Source organism: Harpia harpyja, chromosome Z (genome assembly GCF_026419915.1).
Source record: "Harpia harpyja isolate bHarHar1 chromosome Z, bHarHar1 primary haplotype, whole genome shotgun sequence".
NCBI lineage: Eukaryota > Metazoa > Chordata > Aves > Accipitriformes > Accipitridae > Harpia > Harpia harpyja.
In genome coordinates, this window is record NC_068969.1 from 13,887,779 (window position 1) to 13,914,233 (window position 26,455).

General features: G+C 45.3%; 1 protein-coding gene across 1 annotated transcript in view; it reads right to left on the bottom strand.

Moving 5' to 3' along the window:
- GRIP2 (glutamate receptor interacting protein 2) overlaps positions 1-21,381 on the bottom strand; it is a 294,431-nt gene extending 273,050 nt beyond the window's left edge. The window contains exon 1 of the mRNA XM_052777590.1: positions 21,191-21,381. Coding sequence (XP_052633550.1) covers positions 21,191-21,245 — 55 coding nt within the window. The 5' untranslated portion in view covers positions 21,246-21,381. The remainder of the gene's footprint in view (positions 1-21,190) is intronic.
- Positions 21,382-26,455: the final 5,074 nt, after the last annotated feature.

Consider the following 26,455-nt stretch of genomic DNA (forward strand, 5'->3'; position numbering starts at 1 on the left):
CAGCATCCTGCTTGCATCCACAGTAGTGAATTATGCTTGGGAGATGCAATGTGTATTTTCCCCAAGCAAATATAGAACATTGACATGTGCTAGATCTGTACAGCCAGAATGCCATTTACAGCTTCCACTAGGTGCTAAACACAGGGGACTTCCATACCCACAACTTGTAAGCATGACTGTAAGGGAAGTTCTTAGAGGAAAAAAGGTTAAAATACAAGACAGGACTAAGAAAAGTAAACTTTCTTCTCCCAGATAGTGGGCTGTTCTCCCAGTCTCCTCGAGAAGCTGCCACCCACCTGCCCTTGGACAGGCTGGCTCATCTTCTGTCCAGGAGGCTCAGATCAATACCCAGGAATAGCACTGATCAATTTTTAAGAGGAATAATAGCCATCTCACCCCCTCACTAAACAGCTGCACACACATTATTTGCAGTTGCTGCCAAGCCTCTGAAAGATCCACTAGGGACCACGCTAATCAATTTTTATTTCTAATTAAACTGATGCCTGCAGTATGCTGGAAGAAACACGGGCAGAAGGGACTGCCCTAAATGAAGATCTTTAGGAAGCAGCAGGGCAGGGATTTACACAAATTAGTTGGTCTTTTGAGTAGGCCAACAAAGACGAAAGAGGTAATCTACCAGTCAGCCAAGACACCACTCCAACTTGGGACACCAAATCCTTCCTTCCTTCATTTCTTCCTGCCCTTAGCCACCTTCACAGGCCTTCTGCCTTGAAACTGAGGTCTCCAAAGACTTGGTAAGTGAGGTTAGGATTTAATGGACTGACTGGCATGTCTGTATCACTAATCACAGCCTCCACTGAAGAACAATTCAATTTCACTTTTATCGAATCTCCAGTTCCATTCCCTCCTGCCTTGAAGTCAGCAAAAGCGCTTCCTGGCTGGGGACACCCACCCTCTCTGGATGCCTTCACTTGCTCTGTTAGAACACCCCTAGTCTTAACAGAGGGTTTGGGCCCATTTATTGCACCCATCACTTACTACCAACCATGCCTGGCCAGAGACCTGGACTCTGCAGCATGGGTGTCTCCACCTCAGGTAGTCACCCCAGCTCCCGTTTACAGCCAAAGGGGAAAGAAGTCCCTGCACACATGCTTCACGGATAGCACACTGAAGGGGGAGTTGGGGGGGGTGGTGAGCAATCCTCACACATTCCCATCTCCTTGCCTCTGACCTGAGCTATAGCTGTATTTTTCAACACTAGCTTAAGAATTTTACAATTCTTATTTGGGCAATGAGGAAGGAAAGGGTGGTCCATTTTGGAGGACATAACTAAATCATCACTTTCAGTTAAACTTTATCAAGCTGTAACAAAGATTTCTAAAAGGTACCCCACCATCGTTCCATCACAAGATAAAGCCAGCAGCTTGTATTTAAACTCTTGTGTACCTTCTTGCATTCCTCCCAGCCTTTGTGTCTTCTATTGCCTCATTTCTTCAAGTCCCAGCCTTGAAGCTCTTGAGAAAGCTAGATGGCCTCTTCTTTCTGGTCACAGTGTCCATCAGAGGTTTGGGATGCTGATAAAGATGACATAAGGGCTGAGCAGACAAGAAGCCATAAAAATGAGAAAACTCCCCAGAAGAGGTCCATAACAACCTTGAGAATAATGTGGAGTGAGTCACATTAGACACTTCAGCATCGCTGGTGTTGAGATCAGAAGACAGGTAAGCTTTCAAGTCCATTGTGGACTGCCAAGTACCTTGCATGAGTGCACAGGCAGAGGAGTGAGACAATCTGGCTGACAAACTGCTTGAGTCACAGTGGCCCTGGACAAGCAAAGGCTTGATTCACGCAGTGGGGGCTGCTGTGCAGCAATGGCATCTCTGGTGCTCACCACAGAGAGGTGATAAATACTACCATGATGGGCTAGATAAGGAGACTCTGTGGACAGGGAGGACTGAAATACCCACTGGAAGGCTAGACCAAGGTGGTGCCAGGGCACAAAAGGGACAAGCGTCCTGAGATCTGTTTGAAACTCCAAGTGAAAAGAGACACACTGCACTGCTCAATCTCCCAAGCCAACTCAAAATAGCCTCAAACTGTTATTCCCTCTCTCTATACCCAAATCTTACTACAGACATAAGCAGTTTGCTGCAAATGAATTCTCAGAGTGGGGAAAGACGACTAAGTTTTTTTACGTGCTTAAATCACGTTTCATTCCCCCCCCCCCCCCCAACAATCCTGAGAACTAAACAAGCTGTTGCTGAGCTGCTTGCAAGGATTTATTTTCAGTTTTGCAGCTTATTTCAGTACTCGAGTACAAACTCCTCTGTTTGTTTTGCTTGTTTGCAATGCAGTGATTTGTGCTGCTGGAAGCCATACCCACTGCAGAGGCAGCACTTGGGAGTAGTTTGGAGGTGCTTTACTATTCTCTTTCTTCTTGGTTTTTTGGAAGGATTTCTGGTGTTTTGCCTGAGACAGCCTATGCATATAGATAAAGTAAAATGACTACTTCAAAAGGCTCCCTGCTGTAGGTGTTCAGGATGAAGGTAAAGGGAGTTGGAGGCTCACAGAACAAATGCACCTACCTGACCTTGCATCCCTTCACTGGGTTCAGCTTCTGAGTTCCTCTTTGCTCAAGAGCAATGCACTTGAAAGAGCTTTCAATTCTCACCAGCAATCATTCTCCTCCAGAAGCACTTTGGCATTCCTCCTCCAGATGTCATGGAATTTCCATCATAGCTCACTGACAATGGCATTTTGCCTAGTGCAGCTTCTGGTCCTGGGCAAGAGGACCAGCACCAGGTCTTCTGCTTACCTCCTTTCCTGTGGCCTCTTTCCCTTCTCCAGAACTGGTGTTTATCCCTCTCACATAAATATTTGCAACACTCAAGCAAGTACTGTGATTCCTACAGCAATCCCACTGTGAGGGTTCCAGTGACAACTCCTCCCGCAGGCTGGGGAAATCCAGGATACCTCACAGCCCAAGATGTAGCTGCAGTTTGAGCAGCAGTTGTACACAGAGAAGTATTTAGGAGCAAAGGCATCTCAGTGTGCACACGGGGTTAAAACAGAGACAGGTTTATGCTTGCTGTGTCCCTTGGGATACAGGTTATGATGACAGCCGTCACTGTTGCCAGAAAAGAGGATTCCAGGATGCCATCTGAAAGTTGGCTGTACCCACACAGGTAATGCAGTGCTTACACCAGCACTACACCATTGGAATAAAGCTGACAGAACACCTATGCTGCTCACAGAAGTGCTTTAATATGACCAGTTTATACCCCACTATCAGTTATTGAGAGAAAAGCAGCAGCCTCCCAGATGACTCAGTAGCCTGCAAAGAAGGGACAGACTTGCTCAGCCCTGCATGTAATTTGCAAGATTGTAGCCTGAATAACGCAATTCTTTAGATCTAAAATACTTATGCCAGAAGACTGAGCTAAAAGCTCCTTGTTCCATACCACAGAGATTTGTATTCCACTGGGTTTACAGCAGTGGAAACTCATGATGTCCACAGGTTTCTAGAGGAGGCAAAACAGAGGAGCCCTGGGCAAGCCCTCAACCCTGCCCTCCCGGAGCACTGCTTCCCCTGCCCTGCTTCAGCTCCACACATAACCGCAAGCTCTCAAAACTAATTTGAGAGCCTGTAACATTCAGGCAGTGGAAATTAGAGAGAAAAGGGGTTTTGTTAACATTGGGAAGAGCTGATAAAGCAGATAGGCTCTCCTAGCTAGGTAGAGGATCTTCCTGGAGCAGCTGGAATAATCTTGCATAATGGGACTTAGGGGCGAGATGGGGGAGAAATTGGAGACGCCTTTGCAGAAACACCTAGGAAGCTTTAAACACTGAGGAGGGCTAGCCTTATGTATCTGGTCACACATTTCTCATAGCAGCTTTGCAGGGAACTGGTGAAGAGCAATAGATACTCGCTGCCAAAAACCATGATGAACCAATAGCAGACCACCCCAGCACTCTCTCCTCTCCTGCTCCTCGTGTCCACAGGAATGGCAATGCAATGAAGAACAAGGTACATTGCACTGCTTGCACAACTCCATCGCCCTCCATCTAATCACAGTGCAGCCAATAAATTTGCCATTGATGACAGTAAGATTACCCATATATCAGGCATGGCAGACAAGGAGACAGTCTTTCATTCAAGTGACAGCCAGCTTCTGCAAATGCAGGTGTCTGCGGGCAAGATTTTAAAACACACATCCATGTGTAGGGAAAAACAAAACAAAAAAACCAAAACAAACAAAAAACCCCCCACAACATCAATTCCTACTTCCAACCACGCAACGCTTAGATGCTTCAGAAACCCTGTCCTCACAGAGTTCCGTTACTGTTGGAGTAGGCATTTCTTCAGTACCTCTGATTTTTTACCAACCACATGCAGCAGTTGCTGCACCCTCCCAGGAAGAAACAAGTTAGCTTTTTTTCAAGGAACGCATTTTTGTAAAGAAATATTTCCTCTCACAGAAAAAAAGAAAGCCATACACAAAATAATCTTTGCTTTCTATTTGATAATTTAAAAAATACTGAAAACCAAGTTTCTCACACAGAAATTAAATTTAAAAGCACCGCTTCATATCAACATGCAGCAGAACAGTACACAAAAGTTTGGCTAACATGATTTAGGATTAAGTGTTTTCCTGACAAGGCAAATTGGTGGGGCAAGAGGGGGAATGGGTCATTTATACCATCACTATGGAAATGGTAAAATTTTGCATGACAATTTGTTTCACTTTGAAAAACAGCAGTAAGAAAAACAACGGCCAAGCCAAGAGGAAAAGCGATAAGTTGCTCCCACAACTGGATTTGGGACAGCAGGTATGTTCCTAAATTAAAAGGTGTTAAGCTTTTGGCTGGGTGGGGGAATGGGACAAAAAAAAAAAACAAACCAAAAAAACAAAAACAAAACACAACACACACACACACAAACTGTTTAACTTCCAGGTTTGGATGACTCCTTGGTTTCTGTGGGACTGGAAACATGGGGAAGGGTCCCAGGACACCCAGAAAACATGACATAGGAAGCACAGATAGCTCGGGTCTAAATTTAAAACTTTAAAGGATAAATACAGTTTCAAGATAAATTACTAGATAAATACAATTGCAAGAATTTTCTTCACTTGATTGGTGCATTGGCAAGCAGCACAGAAGTGCTTTCTCCCTTCACTACCCTTTTTTATAAGTGAATACCAGGGGGAAAACAAGAAGCCTTAATTAATACAAGGACCAGATGCAGTCCTCATGCATCCTCCATATCACTTATACTTGCTTTTCCTATAAAGTCACAGGAGTCAGAAAATATTCCTGAAGGTGTCTCAAGAGATCACCAAGCCCACACTTTCCTCACCAATATTTTTGTGACAATTTACAACTTGATGCCATCTTAAAAATGCAATAAGCATATTCTCTTTTCCTTCAGAAGGTCATTAAAGAAAGGGTTGACTTTTACCAGACCTTCAACAGATGCCAGGGGAATCTCAATCTGTTTGTCCACAGTGAGAACAAATCACTATGCAGGTAAGCTCAAGTACAGTTTTCCAACCACTGCATAATAGCTTCATCCAGTCCATCTTTCCATAACATCTTCCCTAATTCGTCAAAAGAGGTTAAAGAAATTAACATGAGAACGAGCTCACACTGATGGAGAATGTTTCTGGTAATTTATAATCCCAGTTTTGCTCCTAGTGAATTGGCCAGTACTTAATATACAACCTTATCTGAGCACCTCCACAGCAGAGCTTCATAAAAACACTGAAAGATAACAATCGTAAAATTTTGAAAACATAAATTACAGACCCATAACGGGAGGTTTAAGTCTCCAATTCACTTGGAAGAGAAGAGGAGCTATAAATTAGAAGAAATACAAGCTCCAGAAGAATATGTCTGTGCTAGATTTCACTTTATATACCCAGAATAAATTTCCATTTGGACAGGGGGAGATCTGTTTACTTATTTCCCTGAAAAATAGATGCCACAGAACGTATCTATCTAGAGCCTGATAGCTTATTTCTTTGCATGCCTTACTGGATGGCTAGAACATAATTAAAACTAACTCCAAGGCCAAGATGTAAAACACCAATACATTAGAAGTTGCCCCACAGGCTTTTTGCTAAGAGCACAGGTAACCACTTAGCAAGACATCTTGGCAAACAAGCACAAGGATCCAGATTCCTTGGGATTGTTTAGCTAAACCCTATTAAAAATCCCCTTCTCCATCCCTACCTGAACCTCTAAAGCCAAGGGCTACAAAGCTGTAACTCCATGGCTCATGTAGAAATCAGTTGCCTTAAAATGCAAATGGTTTTAAAGCAACTAAATAGTTTAAACTGCCAGTGTGTGGAAAGAAAAAGTCATTATTTTATAGTGATCAGAGGTGTCTGAGGTGCTTCAGAGAGCACACAGAAAGGCATAGTCCCTGTAGACCTTACAATCCAATTAACTTAATTAACCATGTTATTTCCCTAGTTCCTGGTAACTCCTTAAATCAATGAACTAGGACTTAATAGCAAAGTACATAACTAGGAGCTTTATTGATCATATCTGCACACAACACTGACTGAACTCCCAAAGTCATGGCTTGGCATAAAACCTATAAAAGATACTTCAGTAGCAGGCTTTCACTTCATTATCCCAAAGCCCTGTGCAGGTACCAGAGATGGGAAAGAAGTGATCAAGAGGCAGGGACTGAATTTTAATAGCAAGAGAGCAAATAAGCATGGGCTCAATGTTAATCTACATTACAAGAAGCAAAAAAGTCATTACAGTATTATTCAATTTTAAAATCAAAATTTTACATTTGTTCATCACCTCTCACAAAGAAGGATCCCAGAGTATTTTACAAATTAATAAGGAAGCCAGACCTGCAGTCACTCATTTTTTTCACATCCTCTCCACACCTCCTGTGGCTATCTAAAGCCCAGAACAAGCAAGCAGCTCCGCAGCCCGGGGAGGGAAGAGCAGAGAGGGCAGGTACAAGTTTGCGGAGAAGAAAAGCTGCAGGGAATTTGCCTGCAAGGTAATTCAGGCTTCCCAACACAAGGAGCTCTCTAACGGGAGAGGTGCTTTACACCAGCTCCAGCCCCACTATCCATCACTGCCACGTCTCCTCAGCAAGGGCACAACATCCAAGACCAGCAGGTCAATAGAGAGACCACAGCCATCCCTAGACACGGGGCACATATCCCCAATTCTGCCTCCCAGCACAAAACAGTGTCAGCCTCTTTACTTATTGCTGATGACTCTTCAGTGCGTCTTCTCTGCTTACAGCACTGTAACCATGCAGCCCTGTAATATGGCATCGCCATGACCAGTAACTGGCCATAAGCTCTGTATTGAGTTTGCAAGGTCTCAGCACTGAGGCTCACCAGGCTTGCTGTCTGAGCTTTTCTTGACCTGCCTACAGCTTTGTTTTACTTGATTCAGCTGTGGCAGCAATTTCTCTAATTGACCTGGTATCTATGGCTTTGTTGTACATCTCTGTATGGTACAACCATAATTTTATGTGGGCATTCGTAACAAGCAGATATTCTATGAAGAATAGATATTTATGACCAACACAATGACAATAGTGCAGAGAAATAGCACACTCGAACAGCAGATATGTAGGATGTGACAGAAGGGAAAACCAGCACAGGATGGCAAGCGATGGGACACAGACTTGACACTGGAGACTCCACAGCTCTAAACAACTTACCCGTGATCAGGTAAAGAAATGCACACCTGGAGCTGGACTAAACTGCTTGTAGGGATAATGAAGAGAACAAATAGCATCCAGCATACATAAACTGTAGCATAACCTGGAGCTGCAGACTGATGAGCAAAGGTGTGAAAGTGTCTTAGCAAACAAAAATGACCCCAAGCAGATCCTAACTGAAGAAGAAACCATCAATATGAGCATCATATCCCCCCTGGCGAGTAACGTGCATGTATAACAATTTTAACTGCATTATTATTCTTTCTTTTTCTGTAACAATTATAGCTGGACTAGTAAGGATTAGACTCTTACAATTTCAATTACACCAACCAAAGTCATTGGCTTTTTTTATATAAGGTGTTCTGCTTCTTCACCTGTAAAAAAAAAAAAAATAAATAAATTGTGAGTGCAACAGCACAACTGCAGAGCAACAGCAGGCACAAGGGAACCCCTTAATCCCCTTTCACCAGCTCTTGTCCAGGATGATCTGTTACCAGCTCCTAATGACATTGAGAAGGTTGTTCATTTTCGAATAGGTCAGTGACTCATCATTTTAACTCACTTCCCTCCGCTAAAAATCAATGAGCTCCTGAAACAGTATTATCCTGGATGATTAGTGTTCTAACATCTCACTTACAGGGATAGACCCCAGAGGTCCCTTCCAATGCTGGGTCACCACAGCTGGCCAGGAAGATGGACTTATTCTCTTGGTGGGAAGCAAAGACCTCCTGGAAAGAGGACATCTTTCCACAAAGGAGTTTTTGTGGGTGTTGGGCAGATCTGTGTCTATCTTCTCATACAGTGAAATGGGAATATCATACACTAGAAGAGAGCTACACTGTCCAATAAACCCATCCAGCCATGGCACAGTCCAAACCACTGCCATTCTCTGGCTTACATGGCTGCATAAATGAGTTTTCCTACTCCCCCTACCCATCCCCAAATTGTTCTTTTCCAATCTACTTCAAGTTCCTATGCATAAAAGAGGGAAAGGTCTCAAAAAAAAAAAAACCAAAACAAACCAACAAAAACTCTTCAAAGAGCTCTGCCCCTTTACTCACATAACATTCCCCAAAACACCATCAGCAACGCTCTCCTCTCACAGCACAGATCAAAGCATTTGTGTTGTATGATAGGGTCTATCTCACCTCTAACTTGTGAGCCTGACTAACTCACTGTGTCAAAACTGTTTAAGGGTTTAATAGCTTGCCGGTGGCTAACCAACCCAGCTGGTTAGCAGCAGGCTGAGGAGGTGACAGGTAGATGGGAAACAGGACTCACACACCGACTGTCAGATCAGCTCAGAACAGTGGTTCGTCACGGGAAATCTGCTGGGCTCCAGCTGGAAACTCTGAGTGAGGAAAGCTGCAGGTGGGGAAGCAGCAGAGTTTGCAGTGGGGCACGGTGTCCAGAGATGAGTTTGCAAAGCTGGGGGCCATCACAACTCTTGGGTGTTTTCCTGGCTTTCACTTACTTGTTGTTGAGGTTCAGCAGGTCAAATACTGGACTACTCGACTGTACAGGGGCACAGCTAATAACAATATTACATTATACTATTATACACAGGGACTATGAAAAGCCTCTAGAGCCAATTCACACTAGATTCACATAAAAACCTGCACATGTTCATATACAGAGGGAATTCCTCAGCTGTTTTGAAACACTGCAGAGGCAGCCATCACCACCTGCCCCTGTAACGCAAGGGCTGCTTTGTCAGTGGTTTTCCTTTACACCCTGCTGAAAAGATCTCCTACTTCTGCACAGGGGCTTTAACAGCATGCCGATCATGCCAAGACCCGAGCACAAGGGATCTCCCTGCAGTGTGATTCGACGCTGCTCTCCCTGCACGCTGCTGAACGGCACCTCCAGTCTATAGCCAGCTGTGTAAGAGCTGGATTTCTAGAAGAAACTCACAGCTGTGGAGGGAGATAACAGGGAAACAAGCCCCCTCGCTCCACATTCCTCTAGCGCCCATCCCTTGCTCCCACCTCCATGATATCCACTACTGCATTGAAACTAAGAACCAATCTTGCAGCTTGCAATTAAACATCAAGGCATGATTTTGAGGGAGAGAAAAGCAGCACAGAAAAATGGCACCCTGAGGACTTTAAGCTCACTAGATAAGCCAGTGGCAAGGCAATGATAGGTGCTGGAGAATCAGTGTCCCCGTGCCCTGCCAGAAAGCTCCCAGAGAGGAGCAGCTGCTTCAAGCAACAGTCAGGGAAGCAGATGGGTGGCAGGGGACGGCGCTCCCTGGCCAAAAGCCACACTCCCTCTTAGTTATTCAGAGGCAGAAACTGGATGGCATTCGTTGCATTGTTGCCTGTCACTGAATTACTCCCAGGCAGTACGTGACCCTTGGCAAGAGGCTGCCCCAAAGTGCAAGGGTAGTGCCGGCTGCCAGAACAGCACGGGGCTCATCACAGAGCAAGCCTGGTTCTGCGAGCTGGAGGCACACAGCTGCTGCACAGCCCGTCCCCAGGCAAGGACACGGTACAGCCAGCAAGCCTCACCTTACAGCAAGCCCTAGAGAAACCGAGCATCACAGCCTGGTTTGCAAATTTTTTGCTTTCTGATCCCCAGCCCACTTACTAACAAGCCCATGTGTAAGCACAGCGACAGTGAAGGAATTATATTAAAGTAGGACAGGATATGCCAAAAAGCCAATTACAATGGCTATTCCAAAAAAAAAAAAAAAAACCACCAAAAAAACAAAACCAGAAACCATCCCTACACATGGCCAAACACCCTTGGCAGGTCGTGGGGGGAGGAAAAGCAGAATAAATACAATTAAGCAAGCAAGACAGACAGCTCAGCTTTGTGTTACATTTGAAATGCAGTCTCCAGAGGCTGAGGAAGCAGCATGACTGACTAAGGCAAATTTTGAAATTCCTCAAAGGCAGGTTGCCTAGATGTGCAGCCAGACCCAAGCTGACAGAAATGCTGCTAACAGCACCTAATTTGCTAGAGGATTATCACTTGATGTAACGGATGGAAACTAGATTAGATAGCTGGTAAACTCACAATACAGATCATTACTGTAGAGGGAAATTTTTACCCACTTAAACAGAACTTTTTGTTCTGCCCTGCTGTGTGTTGCAACAGATTTGCAATCCTATGCCAGAAAGGCATTTTCTACCACATTTTGGTCATTTTTCCAAATATTTGGCACAGTTGGCTTAATTCTGAGTATGAAGATGTTAAGCAGAGGCAGCTGTGAAGTTACACTCAATAACTGCACTTTCATATCTGTTTTGATCTGAGCATCAAAACCTTTTAAAGTGTAGTCATTATCCATGTTCTGCAGATGTGAAGACCGGGGCATGCAGACTAGTTTTCTGAGTGGCACAGAACTCCTTAGTCCCATTAATCTCAACTGACAGAGAAAATTCCCCACCACTCTGAGAAACCAAACGATAATTTTATTTTACTCAAAGCCCTACACTCAGTCAGGAACAGAGCTATGCACAGAAACAAAAGGCCTGTGGCTCAATCCCCAATACTAACCAACTAATTAATAAGTGCTAGCCACACTGGAATTGTTGTAGTTACCACTGGACCACAACCTGATCTGTTGGGGAACATGGCAGCTATTTAATGCAACCAGGTGCTACTGCACAAGGTGTTTTGATAGGATGTAAAAGGGACAGCCTGCGAAACATGCTGGAGTAGCAAAACATGGCCAGTAAGTTGGAGCATGATCACAGCATCAATATATCTCATCTAAACACATGCCATGGGATTTATGGCATGCCTGAACTTTGCTTTCATTTGAAAAAACCTAGAGGCAGCACACCAGCCTCCAGCCCCATGCGGGGACAGAGCCCAAACGTGTTATCTGCAGCTACCTTCCAACCCACCAAGAAGGAACTTCCATGACTTGTGGCTTCTTTGTTAAAGACCAGTTCAAGCCAGTTCTCAAAAGCTGTTTGCAAGTGTTATTTAAAAAAAAAAAAAAAAGAGGCAGGAACACCAAGTTATTTCTCTTTCATCCTCACTCACTCTCCAGCAACTTGTATTGATTTTTTGCAGTGCAGAGTTTAAGCAACACTTGTCTTTCATCTCCTCCAGTGCTGCTGACAGCTCTGCCACTGGTCATTCACCCACTTTTCCTGGGACTAAGTATTAGCTTTAAGATTTGTTCCTCCATTCCCTCTTATTGGTCTAGAAAGACTTCCTTATTATGGAAAAAAAACCAAACCACAAAACCTCATGCAGTTTAAAGGGCCTCAGCCATTGACAGGAATAAGGAGGCAAATGAGAGCACTGACAGTTGCAGTGACAGTATCCACAGGTCCACATCATCTCTAGACAGAGGTACAGAAGAGGCAAGGAGCTGTCAGTTATGTCCAAATCCTACATATAAGGTGTGCAGGTCAACCACATACCAGCTCAGAGCAGCTGTGTCCTTCACCAAGCACACATCAGAGTTGTCCTTCTCCTGGGACCTTGGAGAGATGCATCCTGCAGGAACAAGACCTCACAGCATGCTGGCTACAAAGAGGTTTTTTCTAAGTCAGTGAAGGCTGCCAGCCAAAGAGACCACATATCTCCCCAGCATGAAGGGGAAAACCAGACATGGAAGAAGGGTGAAGAGATAATGCTCCCAAGGGGAAAGAAGACTGAGAGGCAGCACTGCTCATGCCTCAAACAGATCTACCTGCCCTCCCATCACAAAAGGGAGGTTCATGAGGTTTCTTTATGGACATGACTGCATGTACAATAAGGTGACTGACTGCCTCTTATTCCAAAATGAAAGTAAGCAAAAGAACATTTAATCTAGAAACAAAATATTCATTATCAATAGTGACCTCTGTTCAGGATTAACACACAGCCCTGAGACAAGCTGCTATGAATATTTACTAACTCATCCTCCCAGCTCTTTGCTAAGTTCATCCCACTGTGACAGCCCCAGGGAATTTCCCCTGACTTCCAGTAGTCAAAAGCAATGGATCTGGGCAAGATGGTTTTAATGAAGGTGTCCTCACTCCTGGACACATCATCATTTCCTTAAACACACATAGAGAAGACTGAACGTGCATCACAAAAGCACATTGGTACCAAGTAAGAAAAGGGTCACACTGCCCAACAGTTTGCTGCTTCTCTTACTTTTCTCCTTGTTTCTTTGCATCTTGTTTGTTGCTAAATCTTCAAGGACTCTGCTGCAAGGAGATGGAAACGAAGACAAGACCTCCCATCCCATCATCATCCCTGTCCCTTCCCACCTCCCCCGCCCCCAAGACTACACACTGCTTTTGTGGTGACTGCTCTTGTCAAACTGGGACCAAAAGTAAGACAGGGGCCCTCTGTGCCTGGACACTGTCAGATCACCTAAACTTTGCCCCGAGAACAGAGAGGAAAAGATTTTTATTTTTTTTTAAATGGAAGACAGAAAAAAAAATCCAGAGGCCAATCTCAGCTCCATCCCACAGGACCAAGTGAGATCTCTCAAGTTTGATGTAATCCTTGCCTCTAGTAGCAGCTCCCCCCTCGGGTTCTGTGAGGTAATACTCAAATGTGAGCCAAGACCTTTATTTCTCTGCACAGATAAATGAAGTGCCACCAAGATGACTAACAGCATCACATGTACAAGAAAAGGTGACAACACCTATAATCCAAATAAACACTCAGAATAGCCTCTGACTCTGGCAACAAAGCAGCAGCCATGGTTAATAAAACTGCTAGAATGAAAGCTCTATAATGCCCTATTCGCAGTGGAAATTATTGCTAAGCAAAAAAGTGTGTTACTTCATAGACAACTTGAAGAGTGTAGAATTGAATTTATTTTGCAGCCTCAGCAAAAGTTTTCTACTCATCAAGACACAGCAGTTTAGCTGGCAGGGTCACTGACACCTCTACTTAAATACACAGATAAGACACAGATCTAACCACATCTTAATGCACAGCATTTCCTTGATCTCAAACACCACACAGTAGCCCCCTTCTCCTTAAATGCAGAGTGGTCGTGATGCAAAATACCTGAAGTTGTCAGAAGAAAATATGTTTGAATTAATTTCCCCATGGAAAGCAGCTCTCCCAATGCTATCAGTGGAATCATCAAGTTTCGCTGAAGCCAGAAAATAGTTCTGGCTCAAAAACGAAAGCCAGTAATTACTAGATGCCAAGTTCATCTAACATTAATGAAGGGGAAAGCCAGTAACAAGGAAATCAACATAATTGTAAAATTTGTTTTAGTTATCTTATTTGAATTCCTTCATCTTCCAAAGACAAAGGGGTGGGGGGAAAATGGGAGAAAATAAAAAAGGTAATTCATTCTCTTGACAAAACAAGAAGGCTGGAAAAAACAAACCAAAACAAAACAAAAAAACCCAACCAAAATAAAAAACCCAAAGCAATCCTACTTGAATTCTAAATTGAAAGCATTACTTTTCCTCTCAATGGAAGGAGTCCATGGGAAGATCAAGTATAACTGAACAAAATGCGGACCCTTCCAAGAGGAGATATTTTATCCCAGTGTGTAGTTGTCGTGGTTTAACCCCAGCCAGCAACTAAACACCACGCAGCCGCTCACTCACTCCCCCCCACCCAGTGGGATGGGGGAGAAAATCGGGAGAAGAAGCAAAACCCGTGGGTTGAGATAAGAACGGTTTAATAGAACAGAAAAGAAGAAACTAATAATGATAATGATAACACTAATAAAATGACAACAGCAATAATGAAAGGATTGGAATGTACAAATGATACGCAGTGCAATTGCTCACCACCCGCCGACCGACACCCAGCCAGTCCCCCGAGCGGCGAATCCCTGCCCCCCACTTCCCCGTTTCTGTACTGGATGGGACGTCACATGGTATGGAATACACCGTTGGCCAGTTTGGGTCAGGTGCCCTGGCTGTGTCCTGTGCCAACTTCTTGTGCCCCTCCAGCTTTCTCACTGGCTGGGCATGAGAAGCTGAAAAATCCTTGACATTAGTCTAAACACTACTGAGCAACAACTGAAAACATCAGTGTTATCAACATTCTTCGCTCTGAACTCAAAACATAGCACTGTACCAGCTACTAGGAAGACAGTTAACTCTATCCCAGCTGAAACCAGGACAGTAGTTCACCCAGGCCAAGCACTGCAGAAGAGATGCAAGCATTTCCAACAGAGGCCATCAGCATGGGATTTGTTTTCCAGATCAAACCCTGCCCATGCTCCAATCCCAGTTACACCAGTGTCAATCCACAGTAGCTATACTCATTTCAGGAACACAAACAGATATTTACATGGTGTAACTGCATTTGGGCCAAGATGTGCACGCAGGAGCAGTTCCCATATATGTGGGGTCATCACCAGCATTCACCAGAGCAGGAGACGTGTGGCTCCTCTGGGAAAAGAAATCATCGTGGGAAAAACACAGCAAGATTTCAACTTGCTCTAGACATTACGCAAGCCTTTCAGGCATAGATCACTGCCCTGAACTTCAAGGGTTAAGACTGGCTTTTAGAAGAGATGGCTCCATTTACATGACACAGAGCTCCAAAAATGCCTCACTGTCTTAGGGCTGATCTACAAAGGTATAAATTTCAATAGAGCTATACCTTGATAATTATTCTACTACATTTACACCTCTATAAATTCACTTCTGTTTCAAAATAAGTAATTTTATTCCACTATACTGAAGTCAAGTACCTAAATTAGTCATTTTTATTCTAAAATGGGACACCCATAGGAAGGCCTACACGGTTTTAACCACAGAAAAACATAACCTGGCATAGAGCATGTGCCCTGGTGGAGAGCCTTCCTTTGCCTATCCACCCAGCAAGGGTCTGGCTGTGGTTATAACTAAGCAGCTCCCCTGCACTTGTGTCTTAAAAAGAGACAAACAGCAAATGAAAAAGGCAGAGCAGATCATTGGCCTCAGACTTGCCACACACCTCAGTTTAACCTGAGCAATCTTCATCTTAGTGCAACCCAGAGCATCAGAAGACCTCTGGGTCAGCAGTTGCAATCACAGCTCAAGACTGGAACAGTTTCAAAGACTGTGTCCATTTCCTGGGAAATGCCCACGTGCTTTTCCACTACACTTGGCATGAGCCCATAGCAACACCAACAGGTTTGGAGAACAGCAAGCATGGCCTGAATCCAGACAGATCTGGCAATTCTTCTCACTCTGAAATTCTCCTGGCTACCACAATTCATGGTTTCCGTCAAGGTCTTCAGCTTCCTGAAAGGGTCCCCCCACACTTTCCAACCTTGGCACCTCTAGAGGGAGAGCATGCCAAACCACTGCAGCGGATGCATTTGCTCAGCACCGAGTGTCATCACTCAATATTACTAATAAAAACTCCTTTGCAAGAAGCCCTATGGAGTGTAACAGCTTAAGCGAGAATGAGCAGAACTGTACGACATCCGTACAGTTTCATATGGCCAAATTGTGTGAATACAGGATCACATTCAGGTTGTAAAATCTGGCAGACCACTTCAAAAAACAAGCCAAAGATCAATCTCGGTCTTTAATCAAATTCCAGAAAGGCTTTAGAGTGACTCCATAAAACCCTCGTGGCTTCATCCTCAAGTTGTGCAGGACTTCTCAATCAGAGCTAAATTTTATGATTGCTGAAGCACAAGATCAAAAGCAGCAGCCCAAACCCAGTGCAGCATGACAGTGTGACAGCCAGCGAGGATGGGAGCAGGCAAGCATAGCACTCAGGTGCAGCTACTGCTCCCTCGCTCGATAGGTGCCAAGTCCACATCAACATATTAATGAATGAAAAAGACCCCTTCAAAGTCTAGCAGGATTTGCTCTGGCTGTCCCATCAGTCTGATGAATGAACATTATCCCTTAAGCATTACCACCACAGCCTTCAAGTAATCCTAATTCCCCACCACACTTCACTGGAGGGTCAGAACCTCTATTTTTACATTTTGTTTAAAAGCAGTAGCCTGTATAATAAGTATTACCAACAAACAGCAGCCCATAAATTCCTGAGCAGTGCGTGTGCAAGTCCTCAGCTCTGATAAAGCTTGGATACACTGTAAAGTATGAGTATCACATGCAGGAATATATTAATACTCTGCATTCAGCGGACAGACATAACAGCCCTTCAACCACAGAGCAGTTCAATTGCACACTATTTAAGTGACAGCTATCCAGATGAATTTCTTTACTGAAAATTAGGTGACAGTACAATAGATCATGTCATTGTAGGTTTGGACAAAAGGACCCTGTAAGGCAACATATTAAAACTGAACAGACTCAACCTGGCACTGAAAGATGGTCCTAAGATGACTTGATAAATACAAAAACCTCCTTTCTGAATGACTGAATTATTTCTGATGTGCAAGCACAACAGCTAACACTTAATTTTAAGCAGCAGAATAGCTCAACCAATTTCAAGTTATGCACACCACACAGTTTGCAAGATCAAAACGTTTATGGATAAGTGAACAAAAGACAATTCGCATTATTTTTAACAGTTACTCTATTTTGGTTATTCTACACATCACGTGTGCATACCACAAAGAACATGGAACTCAGTGAAAGATCTTCTAATTTTCTGCTAATCATGTAAAACCAGCAAATTTCCATCTTATTGGGATGTTTCTCCTTGATGTGTGTGATTAAGTAAAGAAGAATCCCATTTCCAGTCATAATCATAGTTTCACAGCTATGGAGCAAAACATCCCAATACACTGTTCTGAGGACAGACTAAAAAGCTGATGTCTATAGCCCAGCTGTTATAAACCCCCTCAAGACAGACTGCTGTGTTATTTTTACCTTCCCATTATAAAAATTTAAATAGCTCTGCCAAAACCATGAAAAACCACCCCCCTGCTAAATTTTCCCCAGGGTCCCACTCTTGCCAAATTGCACCTGCAGCAAGAAAAGGCAGGCGAGAAAGGGAGATATTGCAACTGGTTTTTACGTTGCTGCCCTCATCCTGCAAATCAACCTGCACCACGAAGGATTTCCCTTTCCCCATACACCACAGGACACCTCTGCCCATGGCTGCACAGCAACGAAATGCCCCTATATGCTCCTACAGCTGTTTCCAAGGTAACCAGCACGGAGCCATATACAAGGGAAGGAAGCAAACAGCAGCAACGCAATCCTGCAATATTGTCACTTTTTGGAGCAGATCCGAGTTGCCCCTTTCCCCCCCCTTCTTTCCAGCTGCACCATGATTCATGCAAGAGGTGGGTAACTCACTTCACATTTTATAATCACATTACATCAGTCTTTCTGAAGGTTTGAGGTTGGGGGGGGGGGGGGTGTCATAAGGAATCATATTGGACTTTTAAGGTGAGAGTCAAATTTTCTAGTTTTACTGAAGGAAAACCATCTGGGGGAGGAAGGGGAATTATATCAACAACCTAAATTTACACTCAAACTCTGTACTCCCTCCCAGTAGAAGCAGAAAAATGTCTCAGGTTTAGCAAAGGGTGTCCGCCTGCTACTGTGACCCACGTTATACAAGTCATATGCATCTAGATAACACTTATTTTCATCTGTTAGGATAAAAGCATCTCCACTGCTCAGTCTGAAGATACAGTTTATCCTTTCTAGGCATCCAATTTCTACAGCCACTCAGATGTGCCAAAATCCTCAGAGACTTTCCCACCTGCCCACATACATTCATGCTCCCAAAGCAGAAATTAGCCTTTGCTTCTTTAGCTACTAAAAGGCTGGGAGCAGCAAGGGTACAGTCCAAATCCTGCAGTCCTCGTATAAAGGACAGTAGCCCATGGGGGAAAATCAGGATGGGAAAGGGTCTGGCATGGCCAACTAGTTCTCTCCACTGCCCCGAGAGATGACCAGCTATCAGGGAGGTAAATCAGCACAAGATCTGGCTGCACAGCTCTGTATCCATAGCTATGGACAGAACCGCCAGGCTGTATGCTCTAACCTCCGCTCCCAGGTCCAAGACAACCCCACAGTTACACAGAGAGAAGCAAGTTGACCCCCTGACTTGGGAGTAACGGGGCTGTTAGCAATATAGGCTGGAGGGAACACGTTTTCCACCAAGAATTTCCAAGCAATTAACATCAATTTTTTTCTGCATGAAACAGAATGAGGAGTAGCACATCCCATATACAACCCTCTTGTGGTGGGGAACAATACATTACAGGATGAAGCATTTCTGCACCCTGGTCAGGAGTCACCCCCATCCCCCAAGGGACAGAAATTTTAAGGCAAAACATGCATAAGGAAACTCACTTTGGGTGGTGTTTTGAAATGGCAATCATACTTCAGCACAGTTCATGTATATCTTGCATTTCCCTGTGTGACCTACCACGGCTGACCTTTTGAATACCAACTGTGATTAATGAAGCTTCCAATCCAGCACCGAATGGCTGCAAATTGCAAGAGATGCTCATCACATTAATATTCAGTAACCAAAATATAACCACTCTTCTAATCACAACTATGCTCCTGCTGAACACCAGGGCATTTCTTTTGGAAACTTGAGTACTGTGGTCCTCAGAGGAAGTTAACACACTGATGGGCCAGAGCACACATGCCTGGGGGAGAAGGTCTCCGGCTTAGGGACCTGAAACAAAAACTACCACATCTGCATAGCCATAGAGATGTCAACGAGGCAGACATAACTTGTTTTGAATAAGGAAAGCCAAGAGTCAGTATTTCTTCATAGACTGGTGGAGGTTGGTTTGCAAAATCAAAATCTGAAGAAAACCCTGCAGAGGTTTCCTGACAGTGTTACACATGACATGATGCAAAACCTTCTCTAGCATCCAGTTAAACCCCATACCATACCTGTTAACACTGCAGTGCTACAAAAACATTACCAAATACCTCCTCTGCTACCTCTGCAGTTATATGCTGTAATACGACCATCAAACTGGTCGCCTTGGGAAAAGGGGAAAGAAGTTCCCTACAAACTCAGCACATTCTTCTGCAGGCATAAACCTCCTCCTCTACACAGCACATCAGCTCAAGCCTGCAAGATTTATTCCTCCAGACAAACCATTCTGTGATTAACTAAATGCTAACTTCCAAAGACTGACTACTCTTGAGCCACCCGTGGAAATAAATGCAACGTCACTAGGGAAAATGCCCAAACATACTTGAAGGGATGTACACCAGTCACAGACTCACTGCAGTGCTGGGACTGAAGTCAGAGGGAGGGAAGATGAGGAGGAAAGGCATTACACAGACCCCAGAGACAAGAGCCAGTACATACATATGAAGTCACAGAGAAAGTAACCTGGCAAACTTGCTAACCCAGTACAGCTGTACATCAGGAGCTTGCTGCTGTAAGTGTTTTTATAAGGCCCCTAAAGCTGTCCCTGGTCCAGCGGTGCCAGAGCATCCCTGTCAGCTGCAGCAGGGCAGCATTACAAAGCACTGCACCACAACGGGGCTGAATTCATGCTGACAGGTCTTGGTGTGTTGAACAGGGGATTGATTTACTCTTCTACAGGACAAGATTTTTAACAGCTCTGTCTCAGGTGGCTGGAGTCTCTGGGTGGAAGCCATGGTCCCAGAGGGGTCCAGCGTGAGAAATACGTGGTGTTCTCCCAAAGCAATGGGAGCAAGGAAGCAGCACCAAAAAGACTCAGCAGCTTAACCACTCCGTCCTGACACCTTACAGGGCACCTAACAGCACAATTTCTCTCCATGCTTATTAACCAGCAGGACCAGAGAATTCCCTGATTTTTTGCATTACTCACACCAAATGATGCAACAGTGCCGCTTCAGATATTTGCTAAGTCTGCTTACCAGTGCACCATCTAGACAGGCAGTCAGGGAAAGGGATGCAAAAGAAAAAACCTGCCATTAACCGCTTGCACCAAAGCGGCCAAGGTTAGTAAGACAAACGTTCCCGCTTACTTCTACCCATCTACCATCAGCTCCTCCACCCGAGTCTTACGAAAGCACATAGGAACCGCACTTCATTTCGGAGACATAAACTTTCCCCACCACCCTCATCCCTGTTCATCTACAAACCCAGGAGCCGGAGTGCAAGATTTAAACCTCCCTTATGCTGTGCCACCTTGTGGATGTCTTCTCCCGACTTCTGTGAGCTGCAGGTCCAGCATTTATTTAACACCGCACTCTCGAGCATGTAAACAAAATAATTTACAGTCACCGTGAGCAACAGTAAGCAGCACAATAGGAATCAGATTACCGCGACACGTCCTCCGTGCAATTCGCAAACCCTTTAATCCCCAGTTGGAGTTGGGCACTGGGAAAAATTACCAGCTGAAAACAGCAGGACCACTAGCTTTAGAAAGTTAGAGCTCAGATGCTGCAAACCGCTCTAAATATCCAGAAAGGACCGCGCAGCCACCTCTCCCTCAGTCTTGCCCCCACCACTTACAGAAAAAAAAAAAAAAAAGCAGAGACCAAGCAAGCCCGGGGATGGAAGGACAGATCTGCTGCAGCAAAGTTTACCGGCACGAAGAGCATCCCCCCCTTCCAGCCCTTTCCTTCGCGGAGCTCCATGCCAGCAGAAGATTGCCCCCCTCCCCCCCCAAAAAAAGAAGGAAAAGGCGAGGTGGAGGGTAAACCCGAGCACCTCCAGCCCTCCTTCCCCCCCCCCGGCCGTGCTCACCGTCCTCTTGCATCCGCTGCAGGCACAGGGCGAGGCTCTTCCTCCAGCCCGGCATCGCGGCGGAGGGCAGCGCTGCCGCCCCCCGGGGCAGCGACACCGGCTCTAGGGGCCCGGGGGGGCTGGCGGGAGCGGCGCTGCCGAGGGCGGCCGGGCTCCCCGGCGCTTTATTGCCGGGCGGTGCATGCGGCGGCGGCGGCGGGGCCGGGCGGGGGGAGCGGCGCTGCCCGCCCCCGCCTGCGCACAGCCCCGCGGGGCGCAGCGCCGGGCACCCGTCCGCCCCCCCCTCGCCTTAGCCGCGCCGGTGCGCTGCCCGCCAGCCGCGGATGGCGAGAGTAAGGCAAAAGCGGGGGCGCTTAGAAAAAATTATAGTTATATGTATTTTTATATGTTTTCCCCTGGTGGGGTCTGCTTAGACAGTACGGGCCCCCGCCTGCTGTCAAGCACCGGGCTCTGACCCGTACCGGCGTTTCTGCGGGTCCCAAATGGCCAGCTGATGTTGGACAAATACACGCACAGGAGAGGTATGGAAAACGCGCTGTTCGTATTCTACCTTCCCTTTACAGCTTTCAGCTGGCCCCTCTTCCCTTGAATGAGTGGCAGCTGTCTGGCAGCCCTAACACAGGTGTGTTCCTCGATGCCTGTATTTATTCTGAAGTTGTGGGCTCTGGTAAATAAAGTTGCACAACAGTCAGGTTGGTGTATTTCATCTCTTTCATCACCACTTGCAAGCAGCTGAAGGGGGGGACTTAAAAGGATCTTTGTCATTTCTTAATATTCCAGAGGTTTCGGTGCTTTTACACAAAGGAGATGTTTATTACATATGCCAGGGTATTCATGTTTTTAATTTCCTGGGGGCAACGTATCTCTGCAATGACTAGCAGCTTTTTTGTTCTTCATTAGGCCTTTTATTAGCTGGCTGGCAGGTCTCACTCTGCATCTCTGCCTCCCTTTGTGAGAGTGATAATATTATGTGCTACGTCTGCTATAATCTAAAATATTATGGACCAAGCTCTCCTTGAGATAGTATGAGCTAATTCCTGCTTCAGAAGGCTAGCGTCTGACACCACCTGCACTAGACAAGGTGGCTCCAATACCAAAGGAATACATCCATCTAGATGCATTCATGTGGACTTCAGCTTAATTTTCAGACCAGGTTTTCTGTCCCTACCTGGATGAAAAGCAGTTGTTATAGGACAGCTGAGCAGCCTGCTAAGGGGCAGCAGCCTCACCCTCCGTGCTCTGCCCACAGCTCACGTCTGAGAAGCATTTGCCATTTTGGATGCTGGCAGCCAGGTTTACAGGGCAGCCAAGTGTGACACAGCATATGCCAAGCTGGGCAGCAGGAGTCTGGAAACCTCTGCACTGCCTGGTGAAAACTGAATTGGCTCAACCCAAAGGCACTTGGGAGGGAGTCTGCTTGAAACAACCTCCTGCAGCCCTGTGCACATCGAGGGCGCAAACCAGTTTCTGCAGAAAGGAGCTGAAAGCAGAAACCTACCAAGGTCCGCAACTTTGCGGGAGTCTGAAGGAATGAGGATCCTAACAGAGGTACTTGAGTTAAAGGCCTACAGTTAATTTAGTTAAGTATTTTTTTATTTGCCCCCCTCACAAGTTCTTGAAGAGCAATGTGGGAGCTGGGCTGGAGACGATCTGTTTTGAAGTTACTATCAGTAGTGTGTTTTCCCGGTGAGTTAAGCTGGGATAATCATAAACCCATAAGAACAGCCCTCTTAATTTAAGCATAAGAGTTTTCAACACTACAGAGGGCAGACAGTGGCATGCAATGCCTGAGAACTGCATGAGAGGTTCCTATCACAGCAAAGAAGAGCAGTACTGTACAGACTGACTCCATTCCATATTTCTAACCAGGGAGTTACCCATCAGTTTAAAGGACAGTGATTGGAGTGATGGCACCTGAAGGCTTATTCTAGCCAGCTGGAGCAATCACTTCTGAGAGATTTCCTGAGGACCAGCAGCAGCAGGAGCACTGCTATAGCTCAGACCCTGCCTATCCCCCACTAGCAGCACAGAAAAATTCACAGAGACAAAAAGATATTTTTGCCCACATTTACCATCAGAGTAGAAACATAAGTAGGGACTGACTCCCCACCCAGCTACACCTTCTGAAAGGGCTCCTTTCTTTACACTAAATATGACACATTTCTGCAGCTTGCTCCTCAGGGGAAAACACAGCCCTCTGCAATTTCATTGCAAATGTACCTGGTACCTTTGGGACTTGCAACAAATCACAACTCCATAGCCGGATTTGTTCAGGGCACATCACGCTAACTTATAGGAAGCTGGTGATATGCACCAAATACTCTAGCTGACAATGAAACTAGGGAGCTTTTTAGAGAAGGACTAATCTAAAGCCAGCGTACATCCTGGTGGAAGGAGACAATGCTTGTTCAATAGTTAAAACCCAGCACACGGAGACAATCACTGTTGAGTTATAGGACTGACTCAACCACCCACACAGGCAAATCACCTGCCCTTTCTGTGCCTTAGTTCCCTCAGCTGTAGTTTATAATTGCTTGATGATATTCAGATTCTGAGTATTAGAAAAGGATTCCCAGAAAATTGATCATTATCAATCTAACATTGCTCTCGGGAAAAGAAATGAGAGTCTGAGGAAAACGTAACATAGGAAGGGCCTTTTAAAAGTAAGGTCAAATCAACACTTTTTGTACCTAAAAGCTCATCTGTTTTTGCCATTTACACTGGCTGATCTTATAAAAGACTCTCTCCCTTAAATCTCTTTAGACTGTCATGGCTACAACAGTGTTACTTTTAAAGGACATTGGTGCCACAGAAATAATTAAACATGAAAATAGCAAGCAAATTACTAGCTGAAAATGTAGCTCAGGGCTTTTAACAATTGAATTTGTCACATACATTATTGTAGAAAGAGCCAAAGCTAGCATGGTGAGATTTTCTCAAGCACTCCACATTAGCCTAACTTCGGTATTCACATGGGAAACTGTTAAAGAAAACAAACCGTAGCTAAAAATACTGGTAGTGGATTCATAAGCAGAATCAATATTAGAGAGATGCTATGGTACATCTTTGGAGGGGAGTCATGGAGGGATATTTCAAGCAGCAGAAAGTCCATAGGAAACCTCAGAAGAGAATATCCATGTCCCTGAGCAATGTCTAATCTGTCTGTGTGACAGTGTCGTGGTTTAACCCCAGCCAGCAACTAAACACCACGCAGCCGCTCACTCACTCCCCCCCACCCAGTGGGATGGGGGAGAAAATCAGGAAAAGAAGCAAAACCCGTGGGTTGAGATAAGAACGGTTTAATAGAATAGAAAAAGAAGAAACTAATAATGATAATGATAACACTAATAAAATGACAACAGAAATAATGAAAGGATTGGAATGTACAAATGATGCGCAGTGCAATTGCTCACCACCCGCCGACCGACACCCCGCCAGTCCCCGAGCGGCGAATCCCTGCCCCCACTTCCCCGTTCCTATACTGGATGGGACGTCACATGGTATGGAATACACCGTTGGCCAGTTTGGGTCAGGTGCCCTGGCTGTGTCCTGTGCCAACTTCTTGTGCCCCTCCAGCTTTCTCACTGGCTGGGCATGAGAAGCTGAAAAATCCTTGACATTAGTCTAAACACTACTGAGCAACAACTGAAAACATCAGTGTTATCAACATTCTTCACATACTGAACTCAAAACACAGCACTGTACCAGCTACTAGGAAGACAGTTAACTCTATCCCAGCTGAAACCAGGACAGGCAGAAATGTCCAGGTGTAAGATTTTAGGCACTACAGTGACATGGTTACTGCCACAACTTCAGAAAGTGCTGCTGTCCTCCCACCCAGCTGCACCATCCTGCAGAAATGGTTGTAAAACCAAATTTGGGAGGCAGATTCCTCTTTGGCCATATGCCCTGGGACAGGGCGACCTGTTTCGATCAACTGGTGACTTAACCGTGCCCTGTACATTGACTGTTTCACTAGCTGCTGGTCCTTGCCCCACTGAGGAACACACACACAGTGCAGCATGACTGAAGTCCCAGCTGCTTGTAAGTTGGGCAAAAGGTAAGGTCTCTGCCCTGCAGTGCCTGCAGCAAAAGCAGGCAGCATGGCTCAGAACAAAAAGCAAGTTTTCCCTTGCATGTGTTTTGGGGTGTCTCTCTAGGGCTGGAGAGATGAAGGTAGGTCTTGAGTTACAGGTTTGCGGGGAACATAGCCTCTAGAACCCTAGGTAGTTTCAAGCTCTGCATCTCCCTCCCAGCAGCTTGCTTTGGCATGAGGAGAGAGTTGGGTCCACTGTGCTTTAAATACCACTACAGCTGTAAGAAGAAAAGGTGAAAGCACCAAGTTTTCCAATCTCAGGAGCTGGCTACTGAGCAAAGGTTCAGCTCTGTCACCAAGCATGCAAACCAGGCTTTTCAAGTCAGATGGATCTCACACTCTCCTGCACACTGTATGCACAGAGTGGTGAGCAGACAGTGATATCGCATGTGTGCTGAGAGGAGGCTCCCAAGTACAGATCCCATTTTCCTGCAAGGGTTAAGGGAGAATGTCCAGGTGCTTTAGCTTCCATTTTGTCTTTGATCTGTATGCTTCCAGACATCTCTAGCAAATTCTCCTGTCATGTACTCCCTCACCCCAAAGGTCACTCACTTCGTCAGCCCACAATGAGAATAAGCTGACTCCCTGCAACCAGGAAAATTAGTGAAATGAGACAATCTTCACTTTCAGCCCTGAACCAAGTGATTTAAGAGTTCCCTTTTTGCCATTTCTGAGTCGGTAAGGATCTGGCACTTGGGAGACCCTTAGGAGTGGTGTTCTGTTCTCCCACCATTCCCAGCAGCTTGAGTGAAGATGTACCACTAGCAAGGTGGCACCCTCCAAGGGCACACTATTTCAACAGTGATCTGGAGGCATCATGAAACCCTCCGGGGAAACAGAGGGAACTGTGGGCTTTCCCCTCCCATATTGACCTACTGCTACTGCCTGACAGCATTCAATAGTTAAGATCAAGCTAGAAATTACTTTCACCTATGCAATCCTGCACAAAGGAAATGTATTTAGGTATGTAGAATAATCTTTTCCTTTCTCTCTCCCCCTCCTGGACCTAATTAAATAAAAGATAAATTTTCTTTCTCTACCAAGGCAGGGCTACTTTGCTAAGCATTGAAGCAGTGCAACCTGTATCCTTACAACTGGATGTGGGGCAGGCAGGGAACTATGAGCAACCTATTTCCACCCCACCATGGCACGTAAGTAGCACACAGCTG